The following is a 22,831-nucleotide window of genomic DNA, read 5'->3' as shown; positions in this document are numbered from 1 at the left end:
TGCCAGCCATCAGACCAATGTTACTGTACCATGAGGGGGTTCATCATCCTCACAATAAGAAACAGATCAGAGTTTTTCACCGCATTGCCAAAAGCTCCCTGAGCAGGGGCCTGTTTGTTGGGATCCTGGCAAAGCTTTGTGGTGACACCTGGAGTGCCTCGGCATCACACAGCTTAAAAGAATGAGCCAACGCAGTGGCTGCTGTCAGCAATGGCAGAGCCTTCTGTAAAAACAATTAGGTCTTTGACATTCAGCAGATGATATCTGGCAGAGACAAAGAGAAGAGAAGCCACACGACTTTTCAAAACAAGCAACTCTGCAGAGAAGATGGTTCAGAGAGGACACAGGCTTCTGGTTGAGTGTGCTTCTGACCTCGGGACGTAAGAACAAAACGGCATCATCTGCATATAAACCTATCTCTCACTGATTTTAATATCAAGAAAAACTTTTTTCTGCCTCGTTTTCCGTTTGAATGATTCATAAATCATAGTTCATGAGCTTCGCAATAAAAAAATAAAAATTCCTCAAAAGTAGTTTATCCAAAAAGGGTTCAGCAGCTGTAAATACATTTGCACATATGTTGAGGTGAAACTTTTTGGACATGTCAGTCAAGAAGTCACATCTGTCTAAGAAAACCATCCAGGAAAGACTGAAAGTCTACGACGGACAATAAAAGACTGCATATTTTCTCTGACAAATACATCTTCTGATTGTTTGGGACTACTGAAAAATAAACAATTAAAACAAACATGAGATCTTTGTGGTGCGAGTAAAGTAAAATGTCCTGAAATCTACAGAATATCTCAGAAGTCTGTCTTGGATCAAGAGTGAACTGAAAAAGTCAATCAAGAGGAATTTCCTCCAACAATCAAAATGTTGGTCGGCTGGTTGGTTGGTTGGTTGGCTGCCAAGCATCTGAACGTTGAAATGTTGGTTGGAGAAATGGTCGACACTTTTAAACAGTAGATGGACAAGAAAAAGAGTCAACACCCTCAGAACAACTCCAGTGACAGAAGAGACAGGAATGTGTCAGGTTTTGGCTCAGAAGTTGATATTTGCTTGTCAGAGAAAATGGAAGAAATTAGGAAAAATAATTTCTTCCATCAAACAATTCAAGCCAGAATTCAGACAGTCAGTTAAATTAAAAGAAGAAAAACTACCTATCTTTTCCCTGAAAGGCCTATGATTAAGGTGAAGGAAACCCTAGATCTCATAGTTTCTCAGCAAAAAATATTTTTCTATCAGGAACCTTGGGATAACTTGTGCTAAGCTGAAAATGAGTCATGCTTTTGTTTTGTCACGTGTGGATTATGGCAGAACACTCTACCCATGTCTTATCAAAACCTCCGTGTGGAAAATGTGCTCCTGGCAGGTTTCTGACAAAATCATGCAAGTTCTCACAGGTGATATCACCTCTGATGAAACTGTAAAAGCTCTCAGTTTATTTCAGAGTGCGTTTTTATTCTTGTTCTGACTTGGAAAGCTCTTCACGTCCAGCACCAGGTTTTGTCGGAGGACTTCTGCACCCACATATCTCCAGTAGGTCCCTACTTCTTTTTATATCTGCCTTTAATCTTGTTTTTATGAGCTCGTTTTTTAAAAGTTTTCCCAACACTGGACATGTTGGCTTTCAGTTCAAAGTTAATCGTTTTGCAGATAAAAACAACTAAAAGGTTAGAATTTTTCAAAAATAGTTTTCTGTTCGGAAATAAAAAAATCTACAACTGTTAAATTCAGTAGTTTTTTGACCATGACAAAGAGCAAAATGAAAGATTGTAATTTTTGTTTTTCGCCACTAGATGTCGGGATGTTCATGAGGGCAGGGGGCACACTACCAGTTTTTATTTTTAATCCAATCAGAGGTCAGAACACAAACTTGGGAGAGTGAGCAGGAAGTGATGGAGAGATTCTCAACCAGTCTATCTGTTTACCCTGCTCTGTCCTGTTTTTGTTTTTCCTTTAGTTCCTCCTCCTCCTCCTCGCTGTAATAAAATATGTAAGGGCTCATACACACAAGGAAATTCCAGCGGGCCAGCATTCTGCAACAGCAGGCATCCACACACACATCAGGCCACACGGACCTGCGGGAAGTCCCCTAGTTTTGTTTGAAGCGTAAAACCAGATGCTGTTTCCTTCTCACAGTCTGTTTCAGTTCCAACCGGTGAAACGTGACGATGCGCGTGTTTGTTTCAGTGTGTGTGTGTGGGTGAGTGTGCAGGGGTGTGTGTGTTTGTGTCGGGGAGGTGGGGGGTGCAGCGACTCAAAATTAATCAGTCATACATATTCAGTTGGAGGTCTGCTCAGGGTTGACTATGGATGAGGCTCGGTTAAACTGAAAGAACGGATAGTTATTCGGTTTCCTGAAAGACTGCATTTCCCACAGGTCATTGCAGCTCGAGCGCAGTGTCAAGCTCACGTCGTCAGGAAGCTGCTGCAAATATTCTTCCTTCAAAATAAAAGCTGCAGATTTCTTTCACATTATTCTCTTTGATTTTGTAAAATGATGTTTTCACTTTTCTTTTTAAATCTAGTTGCATTTTTGTCATTTACAAAGGCAGAAAGACGTTGTTGAGGTGTGTGGTAGCAGTGATCTCTACTAGATGCATGCTGCTTGGGTTATTATCACAGCTGAGGCTGTGGTGACTAAAGAGGAATGAACTTTATGGACATATGGGAAAGAGTTGTTGATTTCAGAAATCATTTAGCGGCAGTCAAAAGCGCTGAAAGACCAGTACAGACAGGACCTTTGCTTTGACAGCGTAGATGGAGAAGTTTAGAAAAGGTCAGAGAGAGTTGCTGAAAAACTGGATAAAGAGAAAGCGAGTGACACAGTGCCAGGAGAGGAACTGTCATACTATTTGAGGAAGTATGTGAGGATAGAACACAGCAGGAGCTGGGACAACAAGACAGCAGAGATGCGTGAGGTAAGTTTTGTAAATTTTACCAGAAATCTGCTTTCAGCCACTGATCGTCTCCATTGGTGATGGTCTGGTACACAAATGAGGTCTTGGAGACGTCTCAGAGCAAGGTGATATTTGCAGAAGGAGGTAGACAAGATAGGATGGCGAAACAGTGGCATCGTATGAGGAAGTGGGGAGCGGTGTAGAACATTTCAGAACAGTGAGACAGTGGTAAGGTGTGCTGTGAAAGGGAAAGAGGAGTTCCAGATGGAACGGGGTGGTGGTCACATCTGGGACGGAATCCTTTGCAGCCCCGAAGTCTGTTGTCTATTCTGAGAAATGTGGAGAGAGGAGAAATTAGCTGAAGTCAGACAGAATCAATGAGTGAGAATCAAACAGAGACATTGTGATTAGTAAAGCTTGAAAGATTAGAGGGACTGTAGGTGTATGAGTCCATGTATGAGTCCATTTGCAGAACTTGCAGAGCATAAAAGGAAAAGCACAAGCAAGTAGAAGTGGACGGAGATTGTCTGGAGTGATATGTGACAGAAAAGAGAAGCTTTCCAGGTTGAGAAAACCTGTAAAGCAGTAGCTGTGATTTTTGCTGACGATTTTTACCGTCAGCAAAGATCAGAACTTTTTCAGAATTTTTATTTTGTGTTAGCACCTTCACACATGCAGGTATATATATATATATATTCAGTTCAGGCATTTTACGATGAAGCCTATCCGGAAGTGGCGGCGTCGTGGAAAGGATTTATTTTAGCAGTTTAAACCGGAAGTCGTTGGTGTGTCTTCTACACGTAGCTTGACGGGTTTTTTTACCCGGACAGCTTCCACACTGGACTCGGACTGAGCCGAACTATGTAAGTAAACCTCGCTCCCAACTGGTCCCGCTGGCCTCACGGCGGTTCTGGGCAGAACCAGAACCCGCCGGGATGAATATTCGGACGGGTTTCGGGGACGTAGGAGAGTCGGTTTACTGGTGGTGGTGGGGGGGAAACGGCCCGATGTGTCAGGCCTCTCTGACTGACAGCAGCTTGATCCACAGGGAGGGATTTGGGTAGATTGTTGTTTGTGATGATTAAACTGATTTGTACCGCAGTGATGGCAGACATAGAGCCGCATCAGCTGATCCCAATTTATATCCACCAGAACTGAGTCTTTTTTTACTGTGTGATTACAGCAGGATGGGAGCTGCTGGGATCTCTACAGAGGAGAGTGGAGGATTTTTTTTTACTGTGCGCTCATGAAGGAAAAACTGCTAAATATGATTATTTTTATTCTTTCACATGCCTTGTGGGCTCTGAAACCTTAAAGCAGATGTGGAGTATGAGGTCCAATGTGTTGGTTAGATTTAAATTTAGGGCCAGGCCTGATTTCTTTAGATTTCAAATGTGTGGAAAAACCCAAAGATATGATAGATTCACAGATCTCCAGCAATCTGTCAAAATGGGTGTCTCTTGGGGTTTTTTTTATTCAGTTTAATAGAGAAGTTGGAACATGGTGACTCTGGAGGAGCTGCAGAAATCCCCAACTGTGGTGGGGGGGAATTTTGCTGACAGGAAAACTGAGAAAATCAGGCAAGAAGAAAGACAAACAATAGGGGACATGGCAAGAATATGGAAGATGATGTCAAATGAGACCAACATTCAACTTTTTGCCCTATACGCACATCAATCTGTTTAGAGGTAATCAAATACGTTGCATAGCATCCCCACTCTGAAACATGGTGGTGGCATCAGCATGCTGTGGGGAAACTGGTCAGAGCTGATTGGGAGATGAAAAGAATGACTCTAAACAAACAGCCAGAGCTACAGAATAACGGCTTAGATCAAAGTATATCCATGCTTTAGAGTGGCCCAGACCAAATGCCATTCCACTGTGTACAGGATCTCTTGAGTTTAGGAGCCTTTTTTTATGGCTGAATTGTTTTCAGAGAAAAATGACTTGGCAAACAAACACTCCTCAGAGAGTGGTCAGGGATAAAAACTGGACTGAAACCCAAATGACAGCAGCTGATATGTACAGGAAGTTTGAAGGACTTCATTCCTACAGATTGGGATCTGCCCCAAGTACCACAAGTCCGATTGATCAAGAACTGGAAAAGATACTGGAGGATCTCCAGTGTAAAAGCAACATGTGTCCTTGCTATTACTTGTTAGGAATAAAGCATTATATTTTTTTGGTTGATTTAAATGTTTCTCGCAAAATAACGTCCTCTAATCAGCAGAAATTCTGTGCATGTGTTCCCATTTTTAAAGTCTGGCTCATCTGCTGGAATCAGAAATCTAGCTGACTCAACAGTAGCTGTAATAGTAAAACAAGTGTTTCATCTTTCAGGACGTTTGATTGTTTAAGTGCCCGTCTCTGCAGCTGCTGATGACACGGATCTTTTAAAAAAAAAAGGGGGGGATGGAAGATGGACAACAAAAGCATAATGTTATTTTTTTGCCGGCATTTTTGACCCAAAATATGCTCTGGTGTTTTCAAAATGTGGAAACAGAGACTTATGCAAAGTGAACGCTGACAGAAACGGATGGAAAACAGAAACTGATGGAATTCTTGTGAAGTATTCACTCGTGTTAAGTTCAGCCGCTCACCTGTTTTAAAAAAAAAACTCCCACAAAAGACAAAAGGGAAACTCTGAGAAGGAAGTAAAGGATTTAAAGGGGATAAATCTCCACAGCTTTTAATTTGAATACAACTCTGGCCTGCAGATACGGAGATGCTGCTGCATTCATTTTCTGAGATGGTCAATTTGGACTTTTCACTTTCTGTCATTCATTCATAATCATCAAAACAACAAGAAATAAAAGAGCTTGAAACATTTCCCCCTGTGATAAACATGTATAATATATCAGTTTAGCTCTCTGAAATGAACTTCTTCACAATATCAAACTTCAGTGTAGCTATCAGCACGGTTTAGATGAGTGTCCACCCTATTGACATGAATCTCCTCGTAGCTGTGGTCTGTTTTCCAGTTAGCTTGCTTTAACTGTATCAAACCAGATTGGGTGTGTGTTTGGGATAATTGTTTATGTGGATCGCCCAGGCTTGTGGCCACGTTTCAACCATTCAGCTGTTTATTTGTTTAGGTAGTCCTCCTTCCAACTTGAGCAATGCAAGAGGCCCTCAGCATGATGCTACCACCACCGTGCTTTTTGTCATGTTGCCCAGACAACGCCATCGTCATCTCGTCTGACTATGATGCTTTCCTTCAGTAGCTAGGCTTATCTATGCTGGCATATGCAAATCTCAGTAAGGCAGTGTTGTGTTGACCCAACTTACAGACATGATCAATAAGCTTTGGATAAGGGGTGGACCCCCCCCAGACTCCGTCACTGCGTTACCACGACAACAGGAGCATCGTAGCTCATCTGCTGGAATCAGAAATCTACTGTAACTGGGATCAACTTGTAGAGTAACTGTAAATGTGACCAATCCAAGCCAGGTGAAAGTCACCTGGCTTGGTGAAAGCCAGGTGAAAGTGGACCATGAAAGGGGTCCACTTTCATGGATGTTTTCAGTTGGGCTGCAACTAACGATTATTTTAGTTTAGCAATTATTCAGACAATTGGTCGATTAATTGGATAAAAGGAATTGTCATGTTCTGCAGATTTTTCGTTTAACCACTTAAGCTTTTTTTTTTTTAGACAGTTTTAGAAATGCATAAAAAGATACAAATGAACAAATAATAAAAAAAATAAATAAGAAATTAAAAACTACATCATCATTTGTTTAGTGAATGCTGCTTTATCATTTGTAGCAAAATATACACCTGCAGCTGAAATAAAACTTCTAACATCAACATGAGAGAAGCTCAACTCCATTGCTGCATCAAACCAGTGTAGGTCTGAGCTGTGGTTTATTGTGTCAGTTAATAATTGGATTGTAAAAGTGAAGCGAAAACTTTGATATTTAGAGAGTTTTGGGTAGAACATATTTACAGACAAAGATTTTTTTAAAATATGAAATGCAAAATGTATATGTTTAGTGAAGCCTTGGCTTAACTAATGCTCTGAGCACGCTGTTCTTTCAGCAAATGACCTTTTATTGAGTCTGTGTGCTATATAGTTAACGATTAATATATTAGTTGATGATTATTTCAATAACTGATTCATCAAGATTAGTCCGATTAGCCCAAGTTTTCTGCAACTTGTCAATTTTTTTTATGTCAACTTGAGCGTGAACGTAGTGAAGCAGCAAAGTCACAGTTTAAGGTCATCAATCTAGAGTGACAGTTACAGTCAAAGTAAAATAGAAACCTAACCAGCGAGAGGAGAATCACCTGCGGCAGTGAGCTATAAGGAAGGACGGGGGAATGTTCCGCCCAACCTGGTCTGACATTCTGAGCAGGGTGACCTCAGCCTGCCGTCACACCTGCGTCTGAACTCCCAACCTGTTCCTCCGCCTCTCCCCCAGAGTGCCTGTGATGCCCCAGGGCGGGCCGAGCTGGCCGGGGTCGCGATGCCGTACGTGGACCGACAGAATCGCATCTGCGGCTTCCTGGACATCGAGGAGATCGAGAACAGCGGCAGGTTCCTGCGCCGGTACTTCATCCTGGACACGGAGCAGGGCAACCTGCTGTGGTACATGGACAACCCTCAGGTGGGTGAAGCTGAGCGGGTCTGCTCCTGAGCGTAATTTGGAGTCTACAAAGCAATGTGTCGGCGATTGCTCTAGGTTGTGTAGGGTGGACTGTTTGTAGCCCCATTTTATGCAGCAGAGAAGGAGGAAAAATTAACCAAAACGAAGCGCGCTTCAAAAAAATCTCTGCAAAATGTAATTCCTTAAACAAATAAAAGCATTTCTCCAAACAGGTTAGAATGAAGGACTCCGAGCACACGACGCTCGTCTGAGTGGCGTTTTTTAGCAGCGTTTTGTGCGTACCAAGGCGCTCACAGGCAGGAAATGATGAAAAGCTCAGTGCCAGGAGGTTGATGTTGAACTCCTGCTAGCAGGGAATTCTTTAACGAAAACCACGGACTCGTGGGATTAAAGCGTTTTCCTCCAACGGGGAGGAGAAAACATAATTTAACCAGAAAATACACGAGAATAAACTCAAAGAATTTTCAGATGATTGGCTTAAAATAATAAATCTGAATAATTTCTTCAGTGGTTATCGGAAAGGTAGATGTTTTTCTGCATTTTTTTCCTCTGTGTTTACACTAAAACACAAAGATGAAGAAATATCGAGGCACGACAGGAATCTTGAATTGTTCTTTATTGATGTCATCCCTTCTAACCGGAACCTTGTTACGACTCAGCAGAATCAGTTTAATCATATTCTGAATGTTTCGTTTTTCTTTCAGAATCTGCCTAAAGGTGCGGATAATGTGGGCTTTCTCAAACTCACGTACATCTCCAAGGTCGGTCCTCACTCAAACGGCGACACATTTTGCATTGTGTCTTTATTTTTTATTGAAAACAAGGAAGTCTTTTAGAAATCACGTGCATTTCCAGAACAAGAATTTCAATCTTTTTGGCCAGGCTACCACCAGAAGTTACGGAAATGTCCAATTTTACAAGCAGTCCGTTGTTATACCAAACTGTTTTTAGGAAGAGATGTTTCAGGCAAAGCCTCGGGCTCCAGAACAGATTACGGGTTCCCTTTCTCTGCTTTTGTTTGGGAACCAATCATAGATTGGCGGGAGAAAGGGCTGAAAGTAAAAGAACAAAAAATAAAACGGTAATAAATTTGTATTTTCTGTCACTAATCCATGGTTACGGTTAGTAAAGTTAGTTTCATCAAGAATTACATCAATCCTGCAGAGCTCTACTACATCCTCTATAAGATCAGAATTTGCGAACCAACATTTCCGTGAGTGACTTTTTCTGTCAGCCTGAGCTAGCCTGAAGGTCACTTTTAGCAGAGCGTAGCAGGGCTCAGACAGATCGCATCAGTCTTTTATGATCAAGGTAATTTCTCAGTAACTTTGGAGTTAATTGTGTTCCACTGATTTTTAGGATTTCTGGTGTCCCCTGTGTAGTTTACTGTCCTCTTGTCTTCAGGTCAGTGATGCTACCAAGCTCAGGCCGAAGGCAGAGTTCTGCTTTGGTGAGTTTGTTATTTTCTTCCTCCGTTTATCTCCCTGAACTCGCTCTGTCTTTGGCCGAAGCTTGCCTCCACTCCCCTTCCAGTCCCTTGTTTCCTTCCTTCCCTTCTTCCTCATCTCTCCACTTCTTCCGCCCTCCTTCTTCTCTTCCCTCCCTTCCTCCCCCCTTTTCCTCATCTCTTGAGTTTACTTCCTCCCTTTTGTCCCGCGCTACTTGTTTTTCCTGCCGCGTGGAGCAGCAGCTCTTTGTCACTCAATAGGAGGAAACCGTACAATGACAATGACCGAACCGCTGTGTGCGGACATGTGCACATGTGTTTGCATCTAGATGGGATGTTAATGCGGAGACGTACATCCTCTCGGCTCTGAGAAACCAGAAACAAGTGGATATTTTTAGATTTTCAGACGGCGGAGTGGATTTGTCTCCGTTTCTATCGGATCTGGTGATAAGCAGGAGCATTTACATGTTGTCCTTTTTTTTTTTTATCTCTCCACAGTTATAAACGCGGGCATGAGGAAGTTCTACCTGCAGGCCAACGACCAGCAGGATTTGGTGGAATGGATCAGCGTTCTGAACAACGCCACCAAGATCACAGTGAGACTCGCGCACACAGATGCACGCACAAATGGGGTTGGACACACATGGATCCATAGTTGACCCTGTTTCACGTTGCCGCCATCCCACACTCTGTACTCGGCCTCGGGCCACAGCAGATGGAAAATCAGACCGGACCGATGAAGCTCGATTGCGTTCTCCTCAGAGCTTCATCGGAAAGTTGTGGGCCTTCGCAGGCCGATGCGCGTTCCAAATCATCCTTCAGCTTCGAAGCCGCAGGGTTAATTAGAAAAGCTTCTGCTTCAAAACTACCTTTTAATTGTAGGGATTCTAGAATGTCTTCAAAAATCGTCTGGAAGGCGAGAGACAAAACCTTGAGACAAATAATATCCTAAACCGGTAAATAAAAGAAAGAGAAAGTGGGGAAGGGGACGATTCCAAACTTCCTTTGAGGTAAATTAACTCCAGAAATCTGGGATAAGTTGACTCCAAAACTACACTATTTGGAGAACAAGAATATTTAAATCAGGGATGCACCGATCCATTTTCTTCACTTTCCGATACCGATAACTGAGATTTAGTATCGGCTGACAGAAAAAAACTGTGCTGAATTGACTTAAAACACTTCTGTTTTTAAACAGACTTCAATATACTGAAATACAAATGTGTATGATGGAGTACAGCACACTTAAATACACCAATAGCTTCACAAGCTTAGTCAAACATGTAAGAACAACTTTAATTTGTTCAATCAATTCAGTTAGGAGGATAACAGCCAATGTAAATTAAAATAATAGGGAAACTGAAAGTGATTAAAAGCAACAGGTTGACTGCCTTGGTGAAACATGTAGAAAATAAACTGAAACAAGCCTTTCAAATGGTTCAGAAAACGCAATTAGGAATTCTAAGTATAATGTAAAATAAGTTTAGAGCACAGAGCGTAGAATTAGATTGAATAGATCTGCCCTTGTGGATCGGGCACCTATGCAGATATTAACATCGGGTCTTTGCGTCTCTAATATAATTGGTAGTTGTTTTTTTTTAGAATTGCATGATTCTAAATCTACAAAGTAAAATTTAATTTAATGGTGACTTTTCTAAGCAATTAGTAACTTTGGCCCACATTTTGTACAAAGTTCTGAATCTCAAGTTGTTTTCCCTCCTCAAAACACATCTAAAGAAGGAAAGTCATCAACATCATCCAGAATTAAAGCTCCCCCTACATTTAAATTACGTTTTCAAGCCTTCGTATCTGTTAATTGTGATTATTTTCCACTTCCAGCTGATGGAAATGGGTCATTCTAGGACTAGAATATCACATCAAATTAAAAAAAAGAGTATTTTTAATCTTTTATTTTCTGATGTAGTTTTGAAAAGATACTTCTAATCTGACGAAAAAAGCCTCATTGAAACACATTTCGCATATGAGTGCATGTTTATAACAGATAGTTGGTCAAGTGTAATAGTAAAACATATTATTATCAATATTTCAGCTTTGTTAGAAACTGCTGCTCCACGCAGACTGAAGGATGATGAATGCATGACTCAACAAACCTCACCCTGTTGTAATTTTACTGCTCTTCTTTTTTTTTTTTTTTTTCTTTTCTTTCTAGAACACAGATATAAATGTCTGGAAGACTAATAAAACCTAGCTCTGCTCCACCGGTTGGTTCTGATCCCCTGAGTCGGGTCTGAGGTGTTACTGTCTCGTTGCGTTTCAGGTGCCAAAGTCTGGAGAGAGCCAGGCTGCCTATGTGGAGACCCCACAGGAAGCCCTCGGCGCTACGAAGCAGGTCTCTTACAAAACGGAGATCATAGGTGGAGTTCCAATCATCACAGCCACGCAGGTAACGCTTCCCCAGTCAGAGCTGGTGTTCATCAGCAGCAGGTTTAGTCTTGTCTCTGCAGGTATGCGGCTGTGCGTTTCACCCAGAACACAACAGCTCTGCTGACGGCTGCTGCGACTGTTTGTGTCTCATAAAAACCTACGCGGCTACTCAAGCACAACTGCTGGGGAAAAATGACCTGAGAGTAAACGCAGAGCTTTTCTTTTGCAAATTAATTTTACTTATCAAAACTGGACCTACTTAAAAAAAAAGCCAATACCAGTAAACTCCAAACACCTACAATAGAGGACTGATTCAAAATCGTTTGTGGCGTATTCAAAATGGAGAAGATCACTTTTTGTATTAGAATGCAACAGGATGTTTAGGGTTTTTTTGTTTTTTTTAAGATGGGAGCTATGAATTGAGCATATAAAACACGTAAGAGTAGATTGGTTTTAATTTTATGACTAGCAGGGTCTTAAACACAATGAGTTCATTTAACAGAAGACCCACCCAAATGATTATTGTTCTGTTTATGTTTTTCTTCTTGCACGCATACATTTGTGATTTCTGTTTTGTCTTTTTCTTTTTCATTCATTATGTTTTTTTTGGATTTTTGGTAATGCATATGGAAAAATATTATAAAATAATTCATAAAATTACTTATGAATTATTTCATAGATGTAAATAATTCATTTACATAGAAAAATATACATATTTTCTGTTTACATAGCAAAATATACAATAATTCATAAAAAGAATCTGGCCTTACTTTACCCCTATAAACTTTCCCACATTGATGGGCAACTACAGTTGCTTTACTAAGGGTAGGATCATGTATTTCCATTTTTGCAATTTGTTATAACACCTGTAAGTTCCAGGAAATTACAAAAAAAATAAACAAAGTCTTTTCAAAAGGAGCTAACACTAATTACAATTGGTTATCATTGCATTAATTCAACCTATTTTTATCTCACTTCCTCTGCAGCCTGATTTTCTTTACTGTGCTCGATTGTAAATCACAATGCCAGCTGTTCCCTAGATAATTTTCAACTTAATTTAAAGCAATTTTTCATATTTCAAAAATACAACTCTCATACATTTTGGTCAACACGGTTCTACAAATTATGCTCATTACAACAAGGAGCTTGCAAAAGACCACATTAACTAGTTCAATAATAGAATTATGACAAGGGTTTTCTCAGAATTTAACACGAAATCCTACTCTAACTGAATACTGCAGTCTCAAATTTAAATGAATTGATAATAAAATTCATCATAACACCACACATTTTTTAAATGCAAAAACCCTCAGGTGCACTGAATGCAGCTAAGCAATGGCAAATAAAACACCTGAAATACCTGGACTTGTTTGCTAGCAAATGTTAGCAAATGTCCTGAACAGACATACAAGTTTGCAGGTTTAAAGTTAAAGGAACCCTAGCTTTTGATTCCAGTTTCCTGGCGTACTGAATGCCTGAACTGCAAGATGTCATACCACTAGTTTCCTCCAGTTTCCTCCAGTCTCCAGTTTCCTCACTTCTAAATAGGCCAAATAAGTTTTAGGATTCTGTTCTGTGGAGCTCTGTGAGTCAAAACTTGAACTTTTTGGACCTACGCACATTTTGGAGAAGGACGAATGAATCACACATTGAAAAGAACCGCCTGGCCACAGTGAGGCACTGGAGCAGCTCTGTGATGTTGCAGGGACAGCTAGATGGATTCTATCATCCAGGCCTCCATTTTCTTCAATGGATTCAATCAGATCTGACGATATCTGGGCATTTTACAATGTAAACTGTTCGTTAATGCACTACAGAACACCTGTACAGGTACTACACGGTAATTGCTAACTCCATCTCCCACGATGCATTCTGAGATCAGGACATTTATTTGATTCTGGTTGAATAAAAACGTCAGGAAAAACAACTGTACATTAAGTTGTGCATTACTACTAAATAAATGTTTTCTGTTTTTATCTTCTGTCTTAAACAGAACCTTAACATTAAGCCAAGTTGAGATAAGTCCTTAATATGTGGGTGTTTGTTGTAGGAGCAGAGCGAAGGCCAGAACGGGTCGGACCGAGGGAAGCGGGCTCAGAACCAGCTGCCGTACTTCCTGTCCAGAGGAGCGCAGGACCAGTCTTTCATAAAGGCGGGATATTGCGTCAAACAGGGAGCTGTGGTGAGAGCAGACAGACAGACAGACAGACAGACACCTTCTCTGGCTTCCGTGATGACACAGATGATAAACTAGTGTTGATGTTCTGTATTTTATTTGATCTTTTTCAGATGAGGAACTGGAAGAGGAGGTACTTCATCTTGGATGAAAATGCCCTCAGCTACTACAAATCCGACCTGGTGAGAAAATGGGATGAGGTGGTATGTGTTTGACATCAAGCTGGAACCAGATGGCTGTTATTCAGCTGCAGACCGGAGAAAATGTTGATCTTAAATTAAGAAATTTAGAGCACTTCCCTTCAGCAGAAGGTTTGGCAGCTCTTTGCCTTCGTATCAAACAGAAACCGTGTATCTTTGTATATTTGTTGTATCTTGAGAACCTTTTCTGGACTTAGCTAGGTGTTTTAGCCAGCTAACATTAGCCAAAACACCTTAGCTAGCTAAATTCAAGGCTCATTTGCTTTGACTTGTGGGATGTTTGTCTTTACACGCAGCAGCACGCGCTCTAAATTCCTCCCCATAAGATCCGTGTGTGGACAAATTAAGCGAATGACAACCCAACCAGGACCTGTCGGAGCACATGTAGACACACCCAGGGTGTGTGCCCTCAGGCTGTGTGTTCATTTGTAGATGCAGCTGAGATCAGGTGATCTGATTGATAAAATCAGCACTGCTGTTAAAAAAAAAGGCTATGTGATTCTGTGAAGAAAAACTTTTAGATTTGGCACTGTGGAGGTTATGGAGAGCCTAATGCAGTGTGAAAAGCACAAAGCTGCTGCAAATAGCTACAAACAGACCCCAAAACTCTCACTGTTTTTGCTATACTTTATTTTAATACAGCAGAATCCTCCGACCATCTCCTATATTTATAGTGTTTTTGCTCTTAAATTTCATTCAAGGTGGTATTTTTAATTTTTTTAAAAGGTCTGAAAAAGTCTTAAATTTGAAACCCTGTTTATGGGACATATTTTCGTCTTTGTCAGGACCGGGAGGCACTGAGAGTTATCCCGCTGAAGGAGATTCAGAAAGTCCAGGAATGCAAACAGAGGTCAGTTAGCACCTGGAGCCATCAGAGCTTTGCTCAGGCCACGGTGTTCAAAAGCTGCTCTGTTCTGTGTTTTGCAGCGAGCTGATGATGCGAGACAACCTCTTCGAGATGGTCACCAACTCCAGAACCTTCTTCATACAGGTGACACTGGCCGAATTCATCTGGGGTCTTATGGATGAGACTGACTTCAGCAACTATCCTCAGAACTGCCTGATAGATTTATTTAAATCACTACAATACGAGTTCATAATATCATTGGAATAAACTGAAATAACTGTGGATCTGTGTCTTTCAGGCTGACAGTCCAGAGGACATGCACAGCTGGATCAAGGCCGTCTCCGGGGCGATTGTTGCTCAGCGCGGGCCCGGGCGCTCAGCCAACACGGTGTGTATCTCGTCAGTTGAAGCTATGCAGGAACCTCCTTAAATGTCGGTGCAGTGCAAACAGACAATGGTTGCAGCAGTCTATACTAATGTGCATCATTTCTGACTTTTATGAGCCAGCGAAGTGGTGCCACCATGTGGCGGTTACAAGTAAGTGCATCAGAGAAAGGAACGCTTCAACTCTGATTTATTAGTTCAAACACTGAGTGTGAAACGATCAGTAGGCCATATTTACAAAACACACACACACATGTTCACAGCTTGTGAAGATTCTTCTTTTTCTGTCTCTATGGAGTTTCTTTCCTAACTCGAACAATGATCCACCACAAACTGACCTCTGTGGTTTTAAATTTAGGAAATGCCTCAACTTGGTTCTACAAATGTGGTTGATACAATGTGGGGGGTTTCTATACTACTTGTGCATTTCTGTACATAAGGCCACATTGCCTTGTTTTTTAAGTGCAGTATAATGTGATTTAGGATCCACAGATCAGAATATGATCACTGCGAGGCGGTTTGCGGTGGGTTGTGTTGGAAAGGAGCTCTCTGCCTCTCCGTTACTGAGCCCAGCTGTAAACTGTTGTTTTCAGATCCGTCAGGCGCGACGGCTCTCCAGCCCGTGTATACAGAGGTATACTCCGTTCTGCAGTGGGGAATCCCGCACGTATGTGTCCCCCGACCTCAAACCCTAACCTCCCACCGCCCCCACTATCCATCGCTGCTTCTCCGCTAACGGGCATTTAGCCCCACGCTCCTCCAGACGGGTCCAGCTTTGAATCAGTTCTCACTTTAAATGTGCGGAATGAAAACAAGACGCTGCAGCCGGATGAACTGGAGTTGACCTTTAACCTCACAGTTAGAATCTAGGTCACGTTAGGTTTTTAACTTAAACGAAACATGTCGACATTTGTCTCAGTAAATATGTTTCTACTTAGGCTGTTGACATGAAATACCAGGAACAGTCCCACTAACCAGCACATATAAGAAAATCAACTCATTAGTCTGTAAATTGAGTTGTGTGTAATAAAGTAAAATGATGCAAGGAATAAGAATTTAACACACTGGAATTTATTCAGTTCTTACTAGAAAAGCATTTCTAGTAAGAACTCAACATAAGGCCAACTTCTCTGGGCCCAGAGGTATCTGAGATGGACCATTACAAAATGAAAATGTGGATTGTGGTCGAACATATCTGTATTTCACCAACTACAGATTATGAAAGGTTAATAACACGGTCATGTTCTTTTTTTCTTTTTCTTTCTTTTCTTATAATATTTTGTACATTTGGACCTGTGATCTCTTTCTGAACTGTTTCCTCGTCTCTCTGAGTAACGTTTCCAGACTTCCTGACTCGCAGATGACCTCCTAAAACCACGCAGTTACTTTCTTTCTGCTAACCCTCTGCCATGTTGTCTTTCTGTTTCTCCTTCCTGTTGTGTGTGTGTGTGTGCGTGTACATGTGTGTGTGTGTTTTCTAGAGAGTGAGGTGTGACAGTGACACAATAACTTTCCCCAAATGAGCCCCGCCGCCTGCTTCCTGTTCCCTCCCACTGCTGCTCATCGTCTTTATCACCAAGCCCCGCTGCCTCTCAGCTTCCTTAGCAACCGCTGCATCATCCTTTCCTCTTCCCCGGCAACAGCAGCATCGCTCGTTCGTATGTGGAACTGCATGAAAGTTACATCTCAGAGCCTGTCATGTTCCATGAGACCATCTCAGAGTGTTTTTATAAGTTAAATTTGACAATAATTCCCAGAGGGAAGTTAAATGTTGTAGTGACTTGAGTTGCAAAGCAAAATAGTTAAAGATGAGGACAGATCTGAAGGCACGTCTTTGTGCAGACAGGTAAAAAAAACAAAAAACAACTGATAAATTCATTCTTGCAGTAGCATAATCTCACACTGAAAAGCTTAGAAAAATCCAAAAACACAGAATCTTACCCAGTATTTTTTTTGTCTAGATTTAAGTGAACATATCTGAGGACACTTGAAATACGACAAAGCTTACCTGATTTTTGGCTCAGATTTGAATGAGATTCTTATCTCTGAGTTTATTAAAAAAAACAACCTCTTTACTCCCGTTATCTTGTGCTTTTCTTCTTTTCCATCACAAGCTCATCCATACATCCATCCATTCATTCATCCATCCATCCACAGAGCCATCCATCGGTCTGATCCATTAATCAGCACATCCATCATTCCCAGCCTCCTCTTCACCCTCTCACTTCCTGTCCCGCTCTCCTTTGTCTCCCCAGGAGCACAGTGACCCTCCCTCTCCCACCTCCGCCTCCACCTTCTACTACTCCCTCAACACGGAACCGCAGTACCCAGAACCCTCAGCGGGTGCTCAGCCTGACGCTGGACACTCGCCACCAGGACAACTTCTTGGGCCTCCTGCCGTGGCGCCTCAGTGGAATCCAGCCCGTGATGATGCCTTTGCCTTCGGCGCGCTCGCGCCTTTCTCTGCAGGAGACGGTGCAGTCCTCAAAGTGACGGAGGCCGAGCAGCTCTGCGCCGGCGGCGAGGGCGACCCGAACACGGAGGAGCCCGACTCGCAGATAACTCTGATGTGACAGCAACTGATCTTTGAATATTCTCCTGCTAAACTTCCTGGGACTGGGTTTTTTTTTCCCCCCCCCCACGTGTGGCTCCGCCTACAAGGTCTTCCTCTGCGGTTCCCCTTCACCTCGTCTTCCTGAATATGTCTCACAGTGCGTTGCAGCAGACCAGCGACACAGATTATACAGTCTATTTAAGCTCTCAGCAGGAGTTCGGCGACAGGAAGGCGAAGAGATTCACTTCTGAAACAACCAAAGTTTGAAGGGTCGCAGAGAGATGTGTTGAAACACATCAGTCCTGTGTGTGTTATCTAGAAGGTTGAGATTTGATATGAATTGTGTTGTTTCCTTATCAAACTGTTTTTTCTTTTTCTTTTTTTGTTTTTTGTAGCTGAGTTTTTTCATGGCACAGATAAGGAGACATGTGGAGTCTTGCAAAACTTCCCCTTGTTGATAACACTTTAGTTGAAGGGGGTGTGCATAAGATTGACATGACACTGTCATAACCCCCGTTATGAACATGAATGGGTTTTCATAAATGTTGCCATGTTAATACAAAGTTGACAATTTTAATGGACTTTTAATGCAAGTTTCAATGCAAATTTGCATTAAAAGTGTCATTATTTACCGAATGACACTTCATGGCAACGTTCGTGAAGACTCCTTCATGTTTCTGACAGTGTCATGTCGGTCTCATTCACACCACGTCAAATAAAGTTACCAAGACGAGCTCAGTTATGTTTTATGTCCTAGTCCAACACAAAATAGTGCAGCGTAGTGGAAGAAAAATGTATGGTTTTAATGGGGGGGCGGGAGGGTTAAATGTAAAAGTCTGAAAAGTGTGGCATGTATCTAGATTCAGTCCCCCCTGAATGAATACTTTGTAGAATCCCAAGGTTACAGCTCAGGGTGCATCTCTTCACATCTGCAAACTGAGTTCCACTTTGCAAATCATTCTCCCCAGTCAGGATTGAAGAACAGCAAACACAGTGGCATCATGCTGCCGCCATCGACATCTGTTACCGTGGGAACAGTGCACTTAGAGTAACATGCGGTCTTTACTTGCATAGCTTTTTGCAGCAGGTCAAACAGTTCAGCAGGTCAAAAAGAGTTAGTCTCATCAGCCGCCTTTCTGCTGAAAGTTAACTGTATACTTTATTTATTAATTTGGTGACTTTTGAAAGCAATTATTACAACTGAATTTTGACTAAGGGCATCAACATCTGCACTGTACTCTTTTTATTCCACTTCAAATGATGCAGTTGATGTTGATATATAATGTAAAATCTATATAAAATACAGATTTTAACAGTCAAGGGTTATGAATGTTTTTAAGAAAGCTCTGTAAGACTCCAGTGATCCTGAAACTCTGCTGCCACCTTGTGTGTACAACTATTAGGTCAATTATGTTTTTTTTACTTGAGTTTGCTTTATCTGCATATTCTAATAAGTGTTCAAAAAGGTGGCTATATATTTATTTTATTTTATTTTTTGTTTGATCCTAAACTAATAAGATCAAACAAATTATACACAGGAAAAAATATAAAAGGAATAGGAATAAGGTTACAAAGAAATATATTTTCACAGCACATAATGCAAAGAAATGCTTTGCGACATTTGCAGAAATCATGCATGTGAACACATACAGAGACACAATTAATGTGAAAATAAATATATTTGACTTCAAACTAAGCAGAAACACATTCAGACAACCTAAAAGGAAAAAAAAAGTTTAAACTATGTTCTTAAAGTAAGTTTGATCCTCAGTTTCTCGTGTTTATATGGCGTATGTCAGAATATAACCTGAATTATTTAAGTGAATTTCTCTTTTTGCACCTCTCTCACTCCTATGTTACTCAACCTCTGTTACATCAACTGGACTTTTTTGTGTGTGTGCCGTTCGGCTCGGCGGAAACCGTTTGTGACTTTGCTAAGTGTCAGCCTCCGCCCCGAGTGTGGAAGTGATGCGAAACACGGAAATGCTTCAGCATCACGAACTCAAGAACTCTGGAAACATTTCCTTCTTGCTCACCAGCTCCCCTCACCTCACCTTTACTTCCTGTTCCTTTACCTGCCGTCACGTCGGCGTTCAGGACCACTGTCGGTTTGCGTGGAAATCTTTTGGGACTCGAGCCGTCCCGCAGGTCGTTTCTCCTCTCGGCTCTCTGGTTGTGGGTGTTTTGTTTTGTTTTGTTGTTGGTTTTTTTTCTAGTATTGATATTATTAACTTTAATGAGGGAAAAAAAATAAACTACACATATGTGTTTACTGAATTTTTATGAACTCACGTGCATGACTGTGCACCCCTTCACTCCTCCAAATGTGTTGTTCCCTTTGATACATAAGTTGGGTTAAAGTGCCTGCGTCTATCTTTCTAAAGAGCAGATTTTCAAAACACCGTGAGCTATTTGATCCGTTTGTGTGTATGTGGGTGAGACTCTACGACCATTTTTCTATTTATTAAAACATATTAAAAAACAATGAAAGTGTTTTCTTTTAAAAAAAAAAAAAAAAAAAAAATCCATTCTGTCGTACATCTACTTCTGTGTTTGGGCTCGTCCATTTTCTAACACTGTTGTGCCTAGCGGGGTCGGGAGGGGTGCTGGTGCCAGTCTGTCACAGGGCAACACAGAGACAGACAGGACAAATAACCATGCACACACACAGAGAGAGACTTGTGGGAGGAAGCCGGAGTACCCGGAGAGAACCCAGGACCTTCTTGCTGCAAGGCAACAGTGCTACCTACTGCGCCAGTGTGCAACCTGGTGACTCGGCCCTCTGAATGGAAAATAAGCTAACTTTAACGCTGATCACGCTAACAGGCCTGAGGAGTCAAACATGTTCTCAGGTTTTTAGCGATTTTCCTGAGCATTGCAGTCCCTGACACGTGGGATGAATTTGGCCGTAACGTTTCCCCATTTGTGAAATCCTACTTTTATTTTATGCTCTTGTTGATGAAGATCCACTTATCTCTTTCTTTCTTAATTCTTTTAAAAGCATATTTGGACTATAGTGTTCTCACAACTCTTGAATTATCGTCACCTTCCTAAAAGAAATGACATAAGTCACTTTTTTACCAAAAGTGATTTTTATTTTTGCCTAAAACATCTTTTGAAAAGAAAGAACTGGTGATTTTTTTGATTTTTTTCAAAAATCAAATTTGGCAAAAGAATGACAGGTTATTGATTTAGGAAGGCGAAGTTATGATGCAATAATTTAATAACTTAACTCAATTGCTGAGGGACAGATTATTATATCCTGACCTGTTGTAGAAGGAGTGTTTAACACACAGCATACCCGGAATGCATGCGGGTTTGCTGCACTGTAACTTTAACCAGAAAAAGATGAAACATCAGATCCATCGCCGTTTGTCTCAGTTTTCATAAATCAGAACAAACTGCTGATGTTTTTTTTTGTTTTTTTTTTTGTGGATTTGGGAGCATGACGCACAGGGATAAACACAACACCGCAGCGCCGCTCAGATCCGTGGCCCTCAGCAGACTGTTTGGAGAACTGAGTCATCCCAGCGACAAAACACACTCCTGCGCTTTCCCGAACCGCACAAGCCTGACAGATGTCCATAAGACCAACGCCAAGTCCGTCTTCAATGATCCAGCTTTTTTTTTCTTTTTTTTTTCTCTGTGTGTGTCTTGGATGCACACGCAAGTTCAAATATTAGTTCTGACTGCGCGTGAGTGGACTTAGATGGAGCTGTCACACTCAGATGGGACGGTGCTTCTGGGAAAGTGCAGAACAGAGCAGCTGATCAGCCTCCGGTGGTCTTCGCGTCACACACAGAAACGGTTCCTGGTCCAAGCGAGAGTTCAACAGGCTGAGGACATTTCCACCGAGACCTTAGTTCATTTCTTCTGTTTAATCCTGTCGGGGTTTATCGTGACTCGTGTTTTACTTCAACGACTCACGTTGATGATGATTTAAAGTCAAGTTTTCAAGGCTCGGAGCTTTTCTCCAGCTCCATAGCAACAATACGCTGTTTCTTGTCAGAGTTCTAACAAAATTATGGATTTGTATAATAAGCTGTCAAATAGTTGGATCTAGCACACACACACACACACACACACCCACACGCACACACACACACACGCACACACCAACACACACACCCACACCCCACACACACACCAAAAAAAAAAAAAAAATCAAAAACTGGACATTAAGAAACTTTGTTCTTTTATTTTCCACGAAAAGCTACTAATTTAATTCAAATAGAATATTTTCTCTTCTTTGTCCAAACCCTGTCCACAATTTTCTCTGTTACAGCAGAAAAGTGTGTAAGCCAACAAAGCATCCAACAAACTGTGAGCCAAAAGGAGCATGTTATGCTCAGCTAACCTGGAGGAGGCTGAACTGCTGGCAGAACCCGCAGATGGTAAACGGTTCCTCATGTCGCTAATGAACCCCGAATGACTTATTAACTCCAAAGAACAATATAAGGTTGTTTTTTAAATTATTATTTATCACCAAAAAAAAAAAAAAGAGTCATTTACGACCATTAAAATGTTTGAAATAATCCCATGTGTCAACCAATAAAATTCGTATGGGGAACTTGCGCAAGTCTCACTGATCAAATCCAAGCCTCTGACTCTTTTTTTTTTTTTTTTTTTTTTTTTTTTACAGCCACAAAATGTTTTGTTTACATATTGAATGTTTAATTTAATGCAAAAAACATATATACAAGTTGATGTAGTCCTGAAAATACCGGCTTCTGCCAGCAGGGGAGCTAGTTAAGAAGAATTAAAAAAAATAAAAATACACACGGCTTCTACTGCATCACTCCGAGACCAACTCCCTCTATTTACCCCCTGGAAACCTTCACTTTCACACTCACAGTCACCAACCTGTAAAGGATCACCCATGACAACCATCTTTATTATTTCACCTTGCTCAAAATTCTCTTTCTCTTCTCTATCTTTTGCCCTCTGTCTGGTGTTTTGACTTGACCTTTGCGTCTTTGCGTCAGCAGACATTTTGGCTGATTTTCATGACGGATATCATTTTTTAAAATAATATTATCTGTGATTATCCCCGCTGCAAGCAAAAAAAAAAAAAAAGCATCTCTGATCTAATCCCGCTTTGGGATTGAACCCCTCCCAACTCACTCCTCACCACTGTCTCACTGTCCAGCTATTTTTCTTTCTCCACTCTGCCGCCTCTGCGGGTTTCCGTGTCCCTGGAAAACATCATCGCTGCACCGATTTCTCACTTCCCCAGTCCATACACTTCGCCACCTTTCACATACATCAGCCCACCATCTTAAAATCCGCGATAACACATTGCCTCACCTTCACCAAACCTCCCCATC

At 41.4% G+C, this 22,831-nt stretch overlaps 1 protein-coding gene across 8 annotated transcripts; it reads left to right on the top strand.

The window, feature by feature from the left end:
• Positions 1–1,422: 1,422 nt before the first annotated feature.
• Positions 1,423–19,989, top strand: plekha1b (pleckstrin homology domain containing, family A (phosphoinositide binding specific) member 1b). Of its 8 annotated transcripts, XR_004340756.1 has the most exons (14): positions 2,901–2,924; positions 7,326–7,511; positions 8,216–8,272; positions 8,916–8,961; positions 9,457–9,554; positions 11,237–11,362; positions 13,394–13,525; positions 13,633–13,701; positions 14,505–14,569; positions 14,647–14,710; positions 14,865–14,954; positions 15,544–15,617; positions 16,432–16,608; positions 17,206–17,361. XR_004340756.1 is itself a non-coding variant. In XM_032574266.1 (13 exons), the coding sequence occupies exons 1-13, from the start codon at positions 2,916–2,918 to the stop codon at positions 17,441–17,443; spliced, it is 1,221 nt and encodes a 406-aa protein (XP_032430157.1). In that variant the 5' UTR covers positions 2,901–2,915; the 3' UTR covers positions 17,444–19,989. The 8 variants fall into 8 exon arrangements, 5 of the variants coding, with proteins under 5 accessions (XP_032430159.1, XP_032430157.1, XP_032430155.1 ...); XR_004340755.1 differs by lacking the exons at positions 15,544–15,617; positions 16,432–16,608 and adding an exon at positions 18,499–19,989 and having other exon boundaries at positions 17,206–18,338; XR_004340757.1 differs by lacking the exon at positions 15,544–15,617.
• Positions 19,990–22,831: the final 2,842 nt, after the last annotated feature.

Source organism: Xiphophorus hellerii, chromosome 10, assembly GCF_003331165.1.
Source record: "Xiphophorus hellerii strain 12219 chromosome 10, Xiphophorus_hellerii-4.1, whole genome shotgun sequence".
NCBI lineage: Eukaryota > Metazoa > Chordata > Actinopteri > Cyprinodontiformes > Poeciliidae > Xiphophorus > Xiphophorus hellerii.
This window is presented reverse-complemented; position numbering and strand designations above follow the sequence as displayed.

Bases quoted from the DNA above. Each gene is read 5' to 3' on its own strand.
- plekha1b (XM_032574263.1), top strand. The intron at 8,962-9,456 runs GTGAGTTTGTTA...ATCTCTCCACAG, and splicing joins GAAGGCAGAGTTCTGCTTTG to TTATAAACGCGGGCATGAGG. The intron at 14,711-14,864 runs GTGACACTGGCC...TGTGTCTTTCAG, and splicing joins CCAGAACCTTCTTCATACAG to GCTGACAGTCCAGAGGACAT.